This window comes from Thunnus maccoyii, chromosome 3 (genome assembly GCF_910596095.1).
Source record: "Thunnus maccoyii chromosome 3, fThuMac1.1, whole genome shotgun sequence".
NCBI lineage: Eukaryota > Metazoa > Chordata > Actinopteri > Scombriformes > Scombridae > Thunnus > Thunnus maccoyii.
The window spans coordinates 16,833,641-16,851,476 of record NC_056535.1 but is presented as its reverse complement, the minus strand read 5'-3'; the positions used below and the strand labels follow the sequence as shown (position 1 = coordinate 16,851,476).

The 17,836-nt window shown below is 37.1% G+C and overlaps 1 protein-coding gene across 1 annotated transcript in view; it reads right to left on the bottom strand.

Moving 5' to 3' along the window:
• The window catches only part of tex264a (testis expressed 264, ER-phagy receptor a), a 79,487-nt gene that overhangs the window by 2,977 nt on the left and 58,674 nt on the right, over window positions 1-17,836 (bottom strand). Inside the window, exon 3 of the mRNA XM_042407463.1 lies at window positions 9,062-9,233. Coding sequence (XP_042263397.1) covers window positions 9,062-9,233 — 172 coding nt within the window. The remainder of the gene's footprint in view (window positions 1-9,061; window positions 9,234-17,836) is intronic.

Below are 17,836 nucleotides of genomic sequence, written 5' to 3'. Positions count from 1 at the left end.
AAGAAATTTCATTAATCCTAACAAATGGTTTCAATAATTTTTCTTTTTTTGTAAATATTGTTTCTTCCTTGACAAAAACTATTTAAAATACAGATTAATCCCTCGGTGAATATCAAGGAGCAGTATCCTTGCATAAGTATGTTTGACCCTCGACCTCTGAAGAAGTAAAGGACATTATACTGGAAATGAGAGACTCCTCTACAAGACTAGATCTTCTTTCATCATGGCCTGCAAAGAGAGTAGTTTTCACTATTGTTGAGCCACTCACCAATGTTTGAACTTTATCCCTAAAAACAGCTGTTGTACCAAGTGACCTTGAAGTAGCTTAAGTCATACAGCTGTTCAAATCAGGCAATTACAGCATATTTACTATCATCCAATATTGGCTTTACCCCGTTTTTCTAAAGTTCTTGAGAAACTAGTATATTCAAGAATTAAACATGAGCTAAAGCCCCCCTAAATAGGCCTAGCAATGCCCCTGATGATCACTCAGAACAACTTTGTATTGATTTGCAGTGACCCTTCCCTCTAAGGGAACAAATGGACCCAAACCATGCCAGCAAAATGCTTCCCACAGCATAACAGAGCCACCAGATCCCCTCACTGTAGGGGTTAAGCATTCAGACCTGTACCAGTTTTCTCTTTAATTTGTCACCCGTCTGTATTTCTATTAAATATAAGATTATTCAACATAAACACATTAAATATTAAATGGTTTCAGATGAACAAACTCTCTCTTAACATAAAAAAAAATCAATTTTATAATATTTTGTAACAAAAATAAAAAGTATATAAAAGAAAAAGCCAAAAAAAAAAATCAATATTCAGCCAAAATATTCATAGACAACATTGAAATAACTCAGGTTCCTCACATTAAATTCCTAGGAGTCATAGTACACAAAAGATGACATGGAAACACCATATTGAACTTGTCCGTAAAAAGACTATGAAGAGTTTGTTCATTGATTAATCATTCCTGTATTTTATTTTTTATGACAGCTTAATTTATCCTTATATTATGTATTGTAATACAGTTTGTCCCACTTATCTCAATAAGATTTTCCTAATCCAAAAATTTTTGAGAATGATTAGCTTTGCAAAAAGATGCAACTCATCTGCTCCTCTCCTCAGAAAATACAAACTTCTATTCCAGACTTGTGTATTCATGTATAAATATGTACACTTAACTCATGACTTGCCTAGCGCTTTCCAGAATTTTTTTAAGTCTTCCTCAGACATTCATTCATCCACAAGACCCTCTTAGGACTTTCATGCATTTCTCTTGGAGGAATTGTAAACAATAGACAGAGCAATAGTTTTTATTTTACCTGATAATAGTTACTACTGTACCCAACTGAATGTCACCATGCAAATAAATTTTGATTTGAACGTAAATAAGATCTGGGTAAGACTAGTATTCTGACCTTAAACAACAATTTGGGTAATTTTTCGTTGTGATAGGTAGCTGTGCTGTATGGAAGATTAAAAATGCCTAAATAAAAACAGACCAAACAAAGTAATGAAGTGTTGGCAGCTGTTATATGTACTTCTGTTTTACAGTATGTGTGCATTCACTGTGTCATAATTAAATGAAAAGCATATGTTAAAAGGACGTTGATTAGCTTTTTGTTTTGTTTTTGATAACTGAATGAATTGTTTTTCATTGTGACATGAATTTTCCATGCCACATTTAAATCAAATCACAAAACAAAGTGAAGAGGTGTGTTCCATTTCAGTGTTGTTCAGCAGAGGGCAGCACAGACCTGTCAATACTAAATACAAAGTACTGTTATTAGTTAGTATTAGTTTATTTTGCGAAGTTGCAAACTAGCTTTTTCTTTTTTGAGATGGCGACACACAGTCCATACCAAAATGAAAAACAATCAACTGTCCAATCGCAGCTTGGGGCCATGACCATGGGTAGAGATTAGTGTCACTGATGGCAGCCATGACAAGCAACGTTTCACATTAAAACAGTTCCCTGTGAGCTAGCTGCATATTTCATTACATTTGTGATTGACTGTCAGCAGTTTTAAGAATTTTCAATCTCAAGTATAACTAACTGTACAGTCAATAGTAGTTTCCCCTCTGACCAGCTAGCCCACAGGAGACTGTTTTAATTTTCATGGCTAATATTAGCTCATGTCAGAGATGATAAGCTCCACCCTTGGTTCCGCCTCAAAAGCTGTGATTGGACATTTGATGTTTTTCATTTTGGTACGAACAGTACGTATTCATCTCAAAAAAGAAAAAGCTCACCTGCACCTGCACATGGAAATTAATAACGGTGTTGTGTTGTGATTTAATTTTAATGCAACATGGAAAATTATATCACAATGAAAAACATCCAATCAAAAAGCAAAGACAGAAAGCTAAATAAATGTTCTTTCACATATATTTTTTATTAAATTACGGCACAGTAAATGTATATATATAAGGGCAGTGCATGTTACAATGTGTATTGTTTTCACTTATTTCTTTGTTTGATTTGTTTTTATTTAGGCATTTTAAATCTTCCATATATTTCCCCATTTCTCATCTTTGTGCTAAGATAAGCAGATGCTGGCTGTAGCTTCATATAGTATTTAGCATACAGACACAGAGTGGTATTGACCTTTTCATCTAACTCTTATGTATGGATGTATGTGTATGCATTTACATTCTCAGAAATCCTTTGATCACAGAGGAAAATAATGATCAGTCTCTGGTCACTTAAAATTCATCAGGTCTGTCTCAGACATTTCAACAAATTGAATAATACCAATTCCACTTCCTTCAGATGAAACCTGCTTATTAAAGCTCATCAGCAGTCCATGTGTCAGCTGAGCTCAGAGAAACTAGATTATTAGTGTTTAAGACAGAGAAGGTCTTTTATATACAGCCACAGACCAGTTACTTCCATGTTGGAAACATAATTCGCATTTAATTTTCCTGTACTGTGGTACTTCAGAGCAAATTGTAGCTTTGCAAGGAGGGTATGTTCGTGCTGCTGCTGTCTGCAACACATATTACATATCTGAAATCATCATGAAGAACGTCCATTAGCTTAATTGATGGAGATTTCCTCACCCACGTGATCTGCTTGCTAATGCTTTCAGACTAAATCTGATTCTAATTGGCCTTTGATCTATGATTCTCTGTGACCGAATAGCCATTCATTATCTCTAACTAATGTTATTCTTACAGTAGGTGTTTGTGTGTTAGCTGTAGTGTGCTTAAATCCAGCACCAATGTGTTTTAATGCACACAGTTGTGATCAGAAACACAGTAATTGCAGGAAAAGCAAACAATATGAAAATCTTACTGGGAGGTTGAGTGAAATTCTGTCCAATGATGAAAGTGCTGCATGCCATGTGAGTCAAAGATATAAACTAACTAATCTAAAATAAGAGAGACAAATGAAAAGATATGACGCATTTGTTACTTAGCTTACCTAAAATAACAAATGGAAACAGGCATCGGGACTGATGTAAGAAGCACACCTCCCTACACAACAAATATTACTCAGTCACTGAGCTTTCTACAGTTGGTCTTCCAGAAGAGACTTCAAAGGTGAAAGAAAAGAATGTGTGAGCTAAATTCAGAAAAAAAGCCCTCATGTGAAATTAGGATTATATATTCATAACCATTTGTTTTCAACAATACCTGTTGAAGCTGTGATCAAGATGAAAGAATCATCTTCTGCCAAAATTTGCTCTCCAAAGAGCAAACAATTTTCTGCCGCAGACTTTAATTATGGGTAAAGTCTTTCTAAATTAAAATTTTATTATGGTATTTTTGCAGTATTTTTCTCTGCACTCCTATTTTTGTACAATACATTGATGCTTTATCATATTTCAGTATGATCTTAATATATCTTTTTTGTTTCTGCAAAGTAAAAATGAATGGATTCGATATAAAATGTGTTTCACAAATAAAATCTGACTTGACTATCCCACAGGATACTAAAACACTATTGTCCAAGCCATTTTCCTGCTGCTTTCACACTCCACATAAATCTCATCCACACATCAAAGTGTGTTTGTCCTAAATGTGTCATCAGGGACCAAAATACAATAAACAGGGAGTCTCCGAGCTCTGAGCTGAGGTCAGTCTTCCCTTTGCATTCATTAGAATCTCAACATCACTCAGCAATCTAATTATCACATCCGAGCAGATCTGATCCTGTCTGCAGTGCAGAAAATCATATATGGGAAGTCCATTTATGTTATTCATAATATCTATTTATGGGCTGAAAAACATCCTGTTGATTAGGTAGCAGGTCCAAACAAAACTACTGGGAACAGTCGTCAGTGGAACAGGCTCGGTGTGAATGTGATCTGATACAGCGGTATTGCTTTAGGATCAATATAGATTGGGTTTATGGCAGCGATTTATATTTCATTTGCATGTTTCAGTAAAAAGGACTTCTCCAGAGAGACTAGTTTTACAATATCAGGAATTTTATGGGAAATAATGGGTCTATTTAGGGTAATTGGGTGGACAGCCCCCAAGGAAGAGCCTCAAGAGCCCAGCCTCACGGTGGACAACTTTCACCTCCTCTACTACTGCAAGCAAACCCTGAAATTGGTACCCTGGTTGAAGCCAGCTGTGCCTCTGAAAGTCTTTTAGATAACAATTTGCCTAAATTAGTTGCTAAATTGGGCCCATTGGGATTATTAGCAGAGAATCAAGGTCTTGTTCTTCAAACTGTTTGAAAGAGAGAAGAGGATTTTTAAGGAGGTAATTACACACAGACAGGGCTGAGGCATGCTGAGAGTTAGAAGAATCAGAGTCCGAGTGGATGGCGAGGAAAAGCGTAACAGGAAATGTATAAACTCAGGTTAAAAAGTGATACAGTGGATGGATCGTCTTGTTTACAAATGAGGGCTGGGAGGAAGGAGCAGTTTAGGACACTCGTCATAAAAAATGCATATGTATTGTTGTGTTTAATGACTGATTCCTAATTTGGGAAGCTCGGGTGGAACACATATTTGTTGCTCCAATGTGCAAGATGTCAAAGTAAACACTGTAATATAAAATACAAGGAATGAATATAATAAAATAAGCTTTAATTCTGCAATAGCCTTGATCTACTGTACAGTTGGCATGTTTAGATATCTATGAGTTCATGTTCATCTAACAATGTCTCGACCTTTTAGTTTAGTTGGATGCTCTGAACCACATTTAACACTCAACAACAACACCCACTTCTGATGGTAATACCTCCTACAATCATCAAACTTTTATTGTGTGTTATTGCCTAATTATGTTAGTTTTATGGTGATTAGAATCAAATAAACAAATAAAAGCACCTATACAATTACTAATTTACAATTTTTGCACGGTATATACCATAGCTGGGTCCAATAAGTCTCCTGTGATGAAGTGAATATTTATCATTAATGTAAATGGTATAAAAATGAAGCCCACTGGCCTTTTTTACACTGATGTTGGTTTGTGTCCTCAAAAGATTAACAAGCTTCTCACTGCACAAACAGTGGTTGTGATCACCAGATTATCATAAAAGTGTTTTCACTTTGTTGGAGTGCTTACTGCTCTCAGTTTGCTGTGATGGTGGAAGCCGGACAAATGTTTGGGCACAGTCAGAGTTACAGTCAAGGTGGTCTAAAACATGGACAGTGGAGTTGAAGCATGAAAAGTCGAACGCAATCTCCCAGGTGCAGCCAGAGTAGGATTTCCACAGCTGACTTGTCAGACAAAGCTCAGCTTTACTGATTGATCGGTCTCTCATTAAGACAGCTTAGCTGTGTCTGGGATCGAGAACATAAACACACACACACCCTTAATTTCTGACAATGGCAGTCAGTGCCCCTGACCACCGGCACTGGCAAAAAGAGCTGGAGTTGGTCCCCAGGTACTACGCTATGGCTGCCCACAGCTCCTAGTGTATAGGATGGGTCAAATGCAGAAGACAAATTTCTTTTCAGTGTATGTGAGTGCTTAGAAATCTTAATACATTCATTCAGACTCACACCTGCCTTTTTCTTGAGCAGAATGTCTTTTTTAGCTGAAAAAGATCTGATTTAAAGACATCTATTGAAACTTTTCCAAGCACCAACCAAGATTACTTTAATGTTCCAATTTTCACAAGTGGGAACTGCAAAAGCACAATACAAAGCTGAAGTGCCACTTCACTTCACAATAAAAATTCTGCTCCTCTTTTTTTAATGTGTATTTGTATAGGGACAAGTATGTAACATGAACTCATGCCACATATCACAGCATTTATAGCCTAAGCTAGTTTGCAATGTCCGTCCCTTGCAGATGGGCTTTTTTAGAATACATAAAACTCATCAGTAAAATATATATGAAACTGCACTCAACAATATATATATATATATATGTTTCAGCACAAATCACAAAACTCAACAATACATATGCACACATTACAACACGAAACTCAACAACAAAGTCCATACAACGCAGCACAAAAATACAAACAATTCATAAAAAAACATACCATAAAAGTTTCATAAAACAACAAGCACCAGATCACTCATGACTACATGATTGATCACTCTTTAAAAGCTGTTTCAGTTTGTGTTTAAATGTTCCCAGTCATGATCCATTTTGAGTTCTGTGGGTAAAAAGTTCCACATGTTGATCCCCCGAACAGAAAAAGCCATCTGTCCAAGTGAGGATTAATGAAAGGGCACCTTATAATTCCCAGTGGAAGCACCTCGTGTTACTGAGCCTGAAGCCCTGAGAGGTACCACCATGTCACTGAGCACCCGAGGAGCCTGGTTATTTAGGCATTTATAGAAGAGTTTAAGGTTAGCAAATATAAAGAAATGATCAAATGATCAATGATCAAGAAATGATGTTGAATTTCTTAAGAACATGGCAGTGATGTGATCTTATTGGCTTCCTGTCCAAAATTTTAATTGCTCAATTATAAATCATTTAACACGCTTGATTGTTGTAGATGCTGCTTGTGACCAAGAGGTGACACAATAACTTAAGAACTTAACTTAAGAAGAACTAAAGATCATGGAATGCACAAAACTATTTGCAGCATGATATGGTAAACAATCTCTAATGAGTCTAAATGTATGTAAGTTTGCTTTTGCAGCCTTGCTCACCATGTTAACATGCTTCTCAAAATTTAGGTGGGAATCTAAAATAAGGCAGAGATATTTTACTTCTGAAACCTGTTCAATACATCGTCCATCAATCTTTAGTTTTAACTCATGAACTTCTGATGAGGACTGAGCCCTGGAAGAAAACTGCCACAGTTTTCTTAATAATGAAACTCCATTTATGTTTCTACCAACACCAAACACACAACAGCTTCTTCTCAGCTCTCATATGAACAATAAAGAGGTTCTGGGTGTTAAGTGTTTCAGAAGGAGCATACAAGACCGTTAGATACCTTTGAACAGCTCTTACAACATATGTGAAGTAGCCAATCGACTGCAACATGAAGGCCTAAAGTATGTTTAACTAACTACCTTCATTTTGGTGAGCTAATACAGTGCAAAAAAATAACTTTTAGTCAGTGCGGTAAACATGAATGTGACTTTTACCATTAGCTTTTTAATACTGCAGTAAATGTCTTAAAGGAATAGTACAATATTTTGGTAGATTAGCTTATTTTATTGACACTGTAAAGTTGCCAGGCAACCAGTGGAGACTCCAGGAAGGCTATATACCACAATGTGTTGTTTTTACATTTCTATTTCTGAGCTTTAGAGGTGGTGGTAGGTGTATTTTTTAACTTTGGAAACAGTCAGTGACTCACAATCGCCTCTTGAGGTACAAAGTGGTATTACAAGACAGGGCAGGCTGGGGCTATTCTTACATATAGCACCTTTAACATTCTGAATCTCTCAAAGCAGTTACTGTTGACACTGTTTTCCCACATAATCAAGCCTATAAACATGTAGTCTCTGTAATATAGTGCTGATCAACTCATCTGAACAATATCCATCATGTTTGCTTGTACAGCAGCTTCACTTTGCTTAATTCTTTGTGACAATGCACAAAATTGAGTCGACAAAAAGTTTTTTGTATATTTAATTGACCATTCATTTATAGTTTTATATTTCAAACTATGTCAGATGGTAAGGAGTCAATATGAAAACAGATTTGTGAGGGGAAAATGATAGCATGATTAATAAACAAAAGAGAAAACAGCAAAATTGGAGACGTGTGTGCATGTGTGCTGAGGAAAGAAGACACAAATACAAAATGACTCGTGATTATAAAACATGCAAGATCAACTTAATTTTGTCTGAATTACCTTACTAAATGTTTTCTAGAACTGTAGGTCTTCCTTATTAACTTTCTCATTTGTTAGAAAGGCAAAGTAAATCAAAACTTTGTCTCCGTCTGGTGATGCTGCGAGTTGTGCTGTCAGAAGAACAGTCTTTAATCGTCTCAGGTAATGCCTCTCTACTTCAATGGCAACTCCAATCTAAACATGCTGAAACCCGTAAGATCACATAGGACCCTCTTCCTGATACATCTTCTACCTTTAATATGTGTTTACAAAGGTATCACATGATCTAAGCTTATGGCAGACAGCACCTGATGTAAATCAGCCAACTACCACCCACTCTGTCCCATCAACCCGACATCATTTTCTTTTTCTAGTGATTTGTACAATGACAAAGTCGATACTGCCATGGACCTACAGGTTCAGCAAGTTTGAAAGAGTAATAGCAGCTGAGAGGACATTGCGCTTGAAGACACACACTTGGAGTGACAGAACAATTACAGAGTCTCATATATCACACGTCCTCCGTGATCAAGGGCAGGAGGAGTATCAGTGCAGTGTTGGACAAAATAAGTTGCCACATTTTTCCCTTCTTTCTCCTGACACATGCTATAGTCTCATCAGAGCAGAAACCTGAATGTTTCTATCAGCACGCTTCATTAGAGTGCAATTAGAAGACAAAACAGAATACCAAAGAATTCAACTGTCATGTGATGATTCTGCTTTTTAAACTTATTGTGAGTTACCTTGACCAGGAGAGCTTTTTGTCTGACACTGTCAATGAATTCCTGACAGGGAACAGTACAAACGGCGTTTGGATAGGAATGAGTAAAAAATTACCTGTAATGTCGGTCCCTCTGTCCTCATCAGAGTCCTCTTCTTTCACATCTGTTTTGACCTCATCCTTCATCTCTGGAACAAAGAAGTCCGTCTGGCGAGACAGTGGAACCATATAGTTGATGACATCTGGACTATAGATCTCAATAGTTGGGAATGCACACAGCTTCCTCTCCTGTTAACATGAGAGAGAAAGTGGAAAGTTAGATGTACAGCATAACCTAAGGTATCGCCAAAGAGTTGCTCTGTACGGCGGTGCACATAAAAAACCAGGGAACCCTCATGCACAACATAACTTCAAAAACTTTGAAAAATGCCCTCTTATTACATCATGCTGGGAGTGGAAGGAGAAAGAGACAAGTATACCTCTAAGCTATGAGCAAGAACAAAACAGCCTGAACATTTAGGTAGAAATTCATGGCGGGTCTTGCTATTCTGCTTGATCCACTGCTGTATTTTCACACACTCAGGATTACGGACTTGTGTGGATTCATCTCCATGATCAATCCCAAACAGGCTTTTTTTACAGAAGACTTTTTCACTTGTTATAGTAGAAAGAGCACACATTACTAATAACATTAACAATGGCTCCAGACCCTGAAACTGAAGCAGCTACATGGAATTCAGCCATCACTCATTTTATTATTTACACCTGTGCTTTTCCTACTGTGACACGCCTGCCCTATAAAAGGCCTGTAGTCTTTTTCATTTAAAAAATGGCCACCACCACCACCATCTATATCCTGCTTGTAGGCCCACATGTTTCAGGGGAATCTGGCAAACGTAAGAAGACTAAACAGATTCACTCCGAATAAGACCCCAGCGTTTCCAGCATGGGAAATCTATCATATGTCAAACTGTATTGACACATTCAGTGAACTTTTTACATTTATTTGTAATTTACCTTATTTAATTGATTGGTACAGCTTCAAAACCATTCTGTTTAGATCCCTGCTCTCCACAGCTCTCACATCCAACTAAAAATTAGGACCAAAGAACCATGACACATCTATTGCTGTGCAGCAACAGATCTTTGACCAAATGCTGCTAAAACGTGGAATGAAAATATGGACAGCGTCAATAATTATGATGCACTTAGACAGGCAAAATATCTCAAGACAAGCAGAAAATATCAGATAAAGATCTGATCTGTAGTTTCAAAATGTCTTCACTTTGCTGACATAACACTATGTCTTTGACACATTAATATAAATATATATGCCCTCCCATGTGAGTCCATTAAACTTGCATTACCATCCACATCAATGTGTCTACATTTGCACTCTCCAGTGGTGTGTAGAAAGTGGAGGGTTTATAAATATTATACCATATTTTCTCTAAAGAGGACATTAGCCTTGCATAATTTCGCTTTATGCTTTTATATAGTTCTCAAGGAACTGTAGAGAAATGCGTTCTCTGATGGGCCATCAGAGTACAGCTAGAGGAGGCCCGGGTGAGCCGCACACGCAGGTCTCAGCTATGATCGGTCGCAAAGTGACAGATGAATGTTTTAGTATGAGACACTGTGCTGGAATACTTGGCCAAAATGGCTTGACAACAGATTAAACTTAAACACTGCCAAGTCCATAAAAATCAAAATGATTAACAGTTTACACAACTCTTCCTCAATATCTTTACTACTCAAACATTTACAACCACATTGCCTTCAGCTTGTTTCCAACTTCTTGATTAACTGTTTTATTTGTTGATTAGTTCTGTGACTTCATAAAAACCTAAAAAGGGAAGAAAAAAATCACATACAAAACATTCAAGACAATATTAAACCCACTTAAAAGAATAAAAACTACAATATTTTATCAAACTTGATAAATGGTTGAGCAGGTTGATGTCCCTTTTTTTAATGATATTGCTTCTATGGATCAAAAATGATTCCAAACTCTTCAACACATCATATGGATCACTCATTACCCTTTTTCTGTCACAATTGTAACCATGATAGCGCGCCTCTAGTGATCACAATGTCCATCTTTCGGTCAACCACTAAAATCTTTAAAATATCCCAACAACTATTGGACAGATTTCCATAAAAGTTGGTTCAGACATTCATGTCTGTGCTAGGATGAGTTGAACCACTTTGGTGATCCCTTAATTTTTCATCTAGTGCCATCAACAGTTCAAAATATACATTTTCCCACTACTTTGATTAATGACAAAATGCCTGTAAACTTATGCCATTTCCATCATTCACAGCTGTACTTTGTGTTTAGTGCTAATTAGCACATGTTAGCATGCTAACACACAAAACTGAAGTGGTGGAAATGGCAAACATTATAACTGCTAAACATCAGCATGTGGTAAGTGCAGCCTCAAAAACACACAAGCTTAGCTCTGGACTTCAAGCCTTGTTAAGATCTCAACAAATATTTAATGTGGACACAGCTTGACATCAACATATCCCTCTTTCAACCAAAGTTATTCTTATTCTACAAACTTTGTTATTGAGAATAACAAATGTAATACCATCTCCACTATAAGAAAGGCTTCAAGTTAAATTCTTCTTTTTATCCTCTCATGGCTCTATTGCCAACCTTTTAAGAAGTCCCCACTGCTCTTTAACAGATACTCTACTCTCTCTATTCCTATTTGCTAAGTGGAAAGCCTGAAGGTTTCATTTCTATGAAGTTGCAACTGCATAAATCTCTTTTTTATATTGAATAGTACTTTTGTGTTACACTTTTCTTTGTCTGGGCTCTCTCTCCTGCCCCACGTGGACATGTAAACAAATAGATCACATCCTTTATACCGAACAATATAACTCCTTTTATTTGAATTTTTATGTTCACACTGGTCTGCCCCTCGCTGTGTGAACGTTCTCAGTAAGTCGTAAATCTCTACTCTCTAAATTTAAGTGAATGTGCCGACTTGCAATGTTGCCATGGTTGTGCAACAAAAAAGCCTATTTTGGGCTATTCGGAGAGGGCAAGAAGCATGTTGGATGCTCTTACAGCAGTCACCTGACTCATTTTCCTCTGGGTCAGGGTGATCTGAGCTGATTGATTGGTTTTAATCTAATCTTCTGCAGAATAAGACTGTAGGAGCTGGTATGAATCACCTGGCTGCTACACACATGGGCTCCAGCCCCGGGGCTGCGTATGCAAATGAGCACCCATCTCCTTGAACCTTCTTCGATAATGAGCAGGGAAATTGAGACAAAGACAGTTCACTATACTGTCGGCATGAGTGCACACACACACATGTCTCCAAGGGATACTGTCACAGATAAGAGAAAGAAAACAATGTGAGGAAGATGCGTACCAATATATAGGTGCATTACTGACAATAACATTTACCTTGTTGAAGCAGTAACTTGTTATATGACATCAGGTGATTTTACTGATTAACACACCATTAGCCAGAGAGGAGGAACTCTTCATGAAATGGCCTCCTATTATCTTTGCTAGAAATGAAAACCTGCAAATTCTCAGCACTCCATGAAAATATAAAACCTTGCCAACTGTATGTGTGGATTTTTTGCCTTCAGCACAGGGAATGAGAAAGAAAGGATATTTCTATACAAACGCAAAATATGTTGTCAAAGATATTCATTGCTGACATCACTGTGGCTTTTGGAGTTAAGCAGCAAATCATTTTGGATCACTGGATTATGTATAATTCTCATACATAATGTATGAGTAAATTACTCTTAGAGTGTTACACTCACTTCACCTTCACAGTGTTTAAAAAAGATATCTATCAAGCATTAGACTTGATGACAGATGTCAAGTCTAATGTCTTAATCAGCAGGTAACTGGTAATTTTACATGTAGTGGAGTAAAAAGTACTTTTCTACCTAAAAATTGTGCTTCAAGTAAATTAACTGTTGAATTCCTCCACTGGGCATATCTATTCTATTACCTAATTTCATCTTTTTCTCACTATTATCAAATTTTTTTTAATTATCAGAGATATTTTAGCTGAATCCCATACAACGTGCACACGCAGTCCAACTGTGATTTGTGGCAAGAGCTGTTAAGGTATTTTGAAAAATCAAGTGGAGTTTTAAAAACTGTCATTCACACCTTCCAACCCAACTTTCTCCAAACTGAGGCGTTAATTAAATGTGTCCCTCCCCGCAGGTGTTTTCCAATGTTTAATCTGTGATTAAAATATTCATTTCAGTTCCCAGCTTTCTGTTGATATCCAGAGTGTCGCCCTTTGATGTATTTCAAAGAATTCAGTGACTCCACGTGTGAATATTAGCTTCTTTCTTATCACTCCCTTGATGGTTGACATAAGGAATTGCTCAAAACTAGATGCTAATTTATACATCCTTGACCTACCTGCATTTCAGGTTTGTAAACAGTGTCACTGTTGCAAGAATGAAAAGAAACCTGTGCATCTAAATTGCTGTACGACCTGTTCAAATCATCTTAAAACTTTAATTAAGAACTTTGCCTTCTTTCTGTGTAGTCGATCATTTCAGCTGACATAATCCACAGCTGTCGGCTATAAATGAGAAGTCTGCTTTTGTTAACTTCTGTGCAAAATCGAAGACCCATTAAAAGAAAAAAAAAAAAAAACATACTTTCTGGTGCTGTGAGACACCAGAAAGACTGACAGCCACAGCAACAGAAACTTAGCGAACTGTCAATTCATAAGAAATGATCTAAAGTTTTTTATTACTGGTCATATGCTGCTCTAAATTTCCATAAAATAGGCCTTAAACTTTGCTCGTTCCATATCTAATACAAATGAGTCTGAACTCTATTATTTTCCTTAACCACTTAATAATTGTTGTTATCTCCCACTAACATCTATTATTAACCAATGATAAGCAGTTCAAAGGAGGTCTCATCTCTGGACATACATTTCCACTCTCACTAGGGAAATGAATAAAGAAATAGGAGACAGATTAACTGTCCTGTCATAATCAAAACTCGCTCCTGGCGTGAATGTTTTAATTATACGACAAGCAAGATGTTCTATTTTCTCCCAGTGCCCTTTTCTGGTCCCAGCCTCCATGTCTGCAGCCTGATTGGGTGCAATCTATTTCCCTATAGCCTATCATGGGAGTCAACATGCATCCACTTAACCTGCGTCTGTGTCTGGGAGCTGCTGGGATTGAAATGTGTTCTCCTGCCGGATACAAAGGCAGATGAGAATGAACCATCTAAAAACAGGTCAGTCGTTCCTCCCTGTCGCCTCGGAGCAGACTCAACATTTATGATCATCACAGTCACACTTACACTCTCAAGACTGATCCATCATCCTGGGCAAAGAACCAGAAAGTGAGCAACCAATTGATGACAGCACCACTAAAAACTAATGCATTCTACAGACCATTACCTTTTCCTAACCTTCATAATGGTTTGACAAAATGGCTCACTTTCAGTCCTCCGTGTTATGTAACCTCACTCTTAATAATTGATTTACTTGCAGCACTTATGTGCTTTGTCTATTAATCACGCAACATTTGAATTTATTTTGTGAATGAGAATAAGTGATGCATTACTATACAACTTTCCTTGTTCGCCTTCATTTTGAAGAGAATATTCCCAAAACTAATGTGTTTGTAACAGTTTCAAGTATTCAGAATATACAAAAGGTGCAAACTATTTCTGAAATTATGTGCAATTCTTGTGTCATTTCAACCAAACACTACTCCAGCTGGTTTCACGACTGCTTGTGGTTACAGCTTCTCAAGGTGGGAAAGCATCCTAGTTACAGAAACCAGACAGCGTAAAGTTTGGTTGGAATGACAAATTGAAGACTTTTGTGCCTTGATGGTAAAACGATGACTGTAAGCATCACTTAAAATAACATATATGTCTTTAGTATTCATCAGGGTCAGGCTACATTACAAAATGGAACAACAGAAAGTTGTCAGCAGTCAGAAATGTTGTACTGTTTATACTGAGATATCTTTTCTTTTAATTTTGCTGGTTGTGTAATTAGGTCATTGTGTGGGATGTTGCACATCAATGAGCAGATCTGCTTTACGGGAACATTGGATTTACAGGAATTGTGCATCAATGTGAAGAAATGCCTTGGGTTTTTTCAGATATTTACTTCAATGGATTAGCAATAAATAGACACTTCTTATTTATTTTATCTATAAAGGGTTTTTCATTTAATTTTCAAGAAAAGTCTTTTTTTAGTTGATCAACAGAATATTAATCGCTAACTGTTTTGGTAATTGATTAATCGTTTTGTGTATTTTTTTAAGAAAAAAAATCCTACAATTCTCATGTTTCAGTTTCTTAAAAGTGAATATTTTCTGGTTTCTTTAGTCTTCTATGGTAGTAAACTAAATATCTTTGGGTTGTGGACTATTTGTTGGGACAAAACACAACATTTTAGATTGCATCTTGGGATTTGGGAAACAGTAACTGACATTTTCTTGACAAAACAAATCAACTAATCAAAAAAATAAACAGAAAAAAAATGTTAGTTGCAGCCCTAAAGCACTGTTTAGCATAGTTTCTCGAACTAATACAAAAATAATAATACAAACTAATATACTGTACTAATCTCACACAGTGAAAGTGTGTATGAGGAGTGGAGGCCTCAAAGATATGGAAAGTTGTTTAATTTCCTCTCTACTAAAATAAAAATACAGTAGCCTACCCCTGAAAACCTTTTCAACAATATGTGGTTCAAGATGATTTGGACTATTAAACTATTAAGCACTTCTTTTGCAATAATATCCATTACTTTGCCTTTCTAATATTGCTTTGTGACTGATCAGAAAAATCAGGTTTCCTTGTCTTTGGGTTAATTATAATATCTATATTGATGCCTATATAAGAAACAAATAATAGCCTTCCCCTAGAAAGGTTGGGCTGGAGTTGAAAAATACTGGATATAAAAAACAGTATAGTAGTTACAGAATGACAGAGAGAGTATGTAAGAAAGAGGTGTGAGCATAATCAAGCAAGAAAATAGGCAGAAGAGTGCCATTTGAGAGACCATCAATTAATTGATTGAAAAGCTCATGTTCATACTTTAGCCCTGCTGAAGTGCCTTTGACTCTTGCAGACTCTATTCTGCAGTTGACCTTTTATCTTCTTTGTAAGACAAAAGCAGTAACTTCCTACTAAATCAATAAAATTATCACATTTTTATTATTATTGCTCACCAAGCAGCCTCCCAGGAATAGTATATTTGCAATTAAAACAATCAAGATGAGATTCATAATCTTCATGAGTCTTCTCAGGTGACAGCTAGAATCCCAACTGCATTTCAAATATCAGACTAAGTGAAACCAGACTACTTTGCTTTAGAGAAAGAAAAGGACCACAAAAGGAAGCAATTTGAAGGAAAAGAAATAGTGCTGCTAAAGGCTACCTTATTTAATTGGGAAGTTCCTTTAAATGGTGATGTAACTGGATGATGGGGTAAATCAGGAATGATAAGGATAGTTGTCTGGAAAAAAAAGACATAATGTGTTTGTCTGTGTGCGTGTGTGTGTCTGTGTGGAGGGCGGGCAGAGGGACACAGAAACAGACAGATATAGGGGAGGGTCTCATGGGGCTTTGTAGTGTTTTTGACCTCTCTGGCAGCTGCTCTCTGTGAGTACACAGCATCCCTCCTCCAATAGAAATACCAATAAGAGGAAAGTAAACATAGATAACAACACCCCTGGAGCTTGATTTACTGCATCACTTAACTCTGAAATATAAACATGGCCACAACATAACTGGGCCATAAGTATAGCAGGAGAGCCCGATGCCTGACGCAGCACTGTACATGACATTTCAGCCTTTTACATCTGAAATGTATTCTTCCACTCAGGTCTGATGAATAACCCCGACACAAACAATCTCCCACTTCCAGATGTGTCTTGAAAGACATGACATCAAGAAGCCAGTTTCAAAGATCTGTGAGTTAGGTTCACTGTCCTTTTCATGTGTCATGTCTCATCTCAGTGTTTGTGTTCAGCTCAATGGCTGTCCTGGCTGCTGGTCAGAAATTAGAGATGGGAGATATTGGAGAATCTCACACTCAAGGGGCCAGCAAAGAGTCAAGAAGCAAACCACAGCGAATATCAAGAGGTCTGACTGGAGATTGACCCAGACAGAGAGAACATTTTTACTTCACTCTGTTCTACGTGTTTTCAGAGGTGCCATGTTTTATGAGGAGTGGATTTGCTACTGGCAATATAGCCTGGATCCTTCTTTCCAAGTCCATAAGGTTACTCAGTGGTGTATTTATAGCCATGCTAGCAGCATGGCTCCAAGGATGGCGATATGGGTCTGTCAGTGGGTCCACCACTTTGGTCCAGACTGAAATATTTCGCCATGATATTTTGTATAGACATTAATGGTTGCCAGAGGATGAATCTTAATGACTATGATTATCCCCTGAATTTTCCTCTAGCGCCATCATGAGGTTGACATTTATAGTTTTGAGTTAAATGTCTCAACAAATATTGGATTTGGTATGCACATTCCCCCTTAGGTTGAACTGTAATAACTTTTATGACCCTCTGACTTCTAATCTAGCTCCACCATCACGTCAAAAGTTCTATTTGTCCAATACTTTGGTTTATGACCAAATATCTGCAAATCTAACATTCTCATCAGCCTCAGATGTACTTTGTGTCTTAGCATTGTTACTGTGAGCACATTACAGTAGCATGCTGATGTTGCACCCTCAAACAAACAGGACCCCGTCTTCTGTTTGGAAACTTCATTTTCCCAGGCGCTGCAGCTGTTTTAGTGTTTGCTAGCATGGCTGTAGACTCTTAGTCTTAGTCCAAATGCTGATGTAAAGTGGCATCACACTAAGATATTTCCAGGAACAACTGAGTAACAG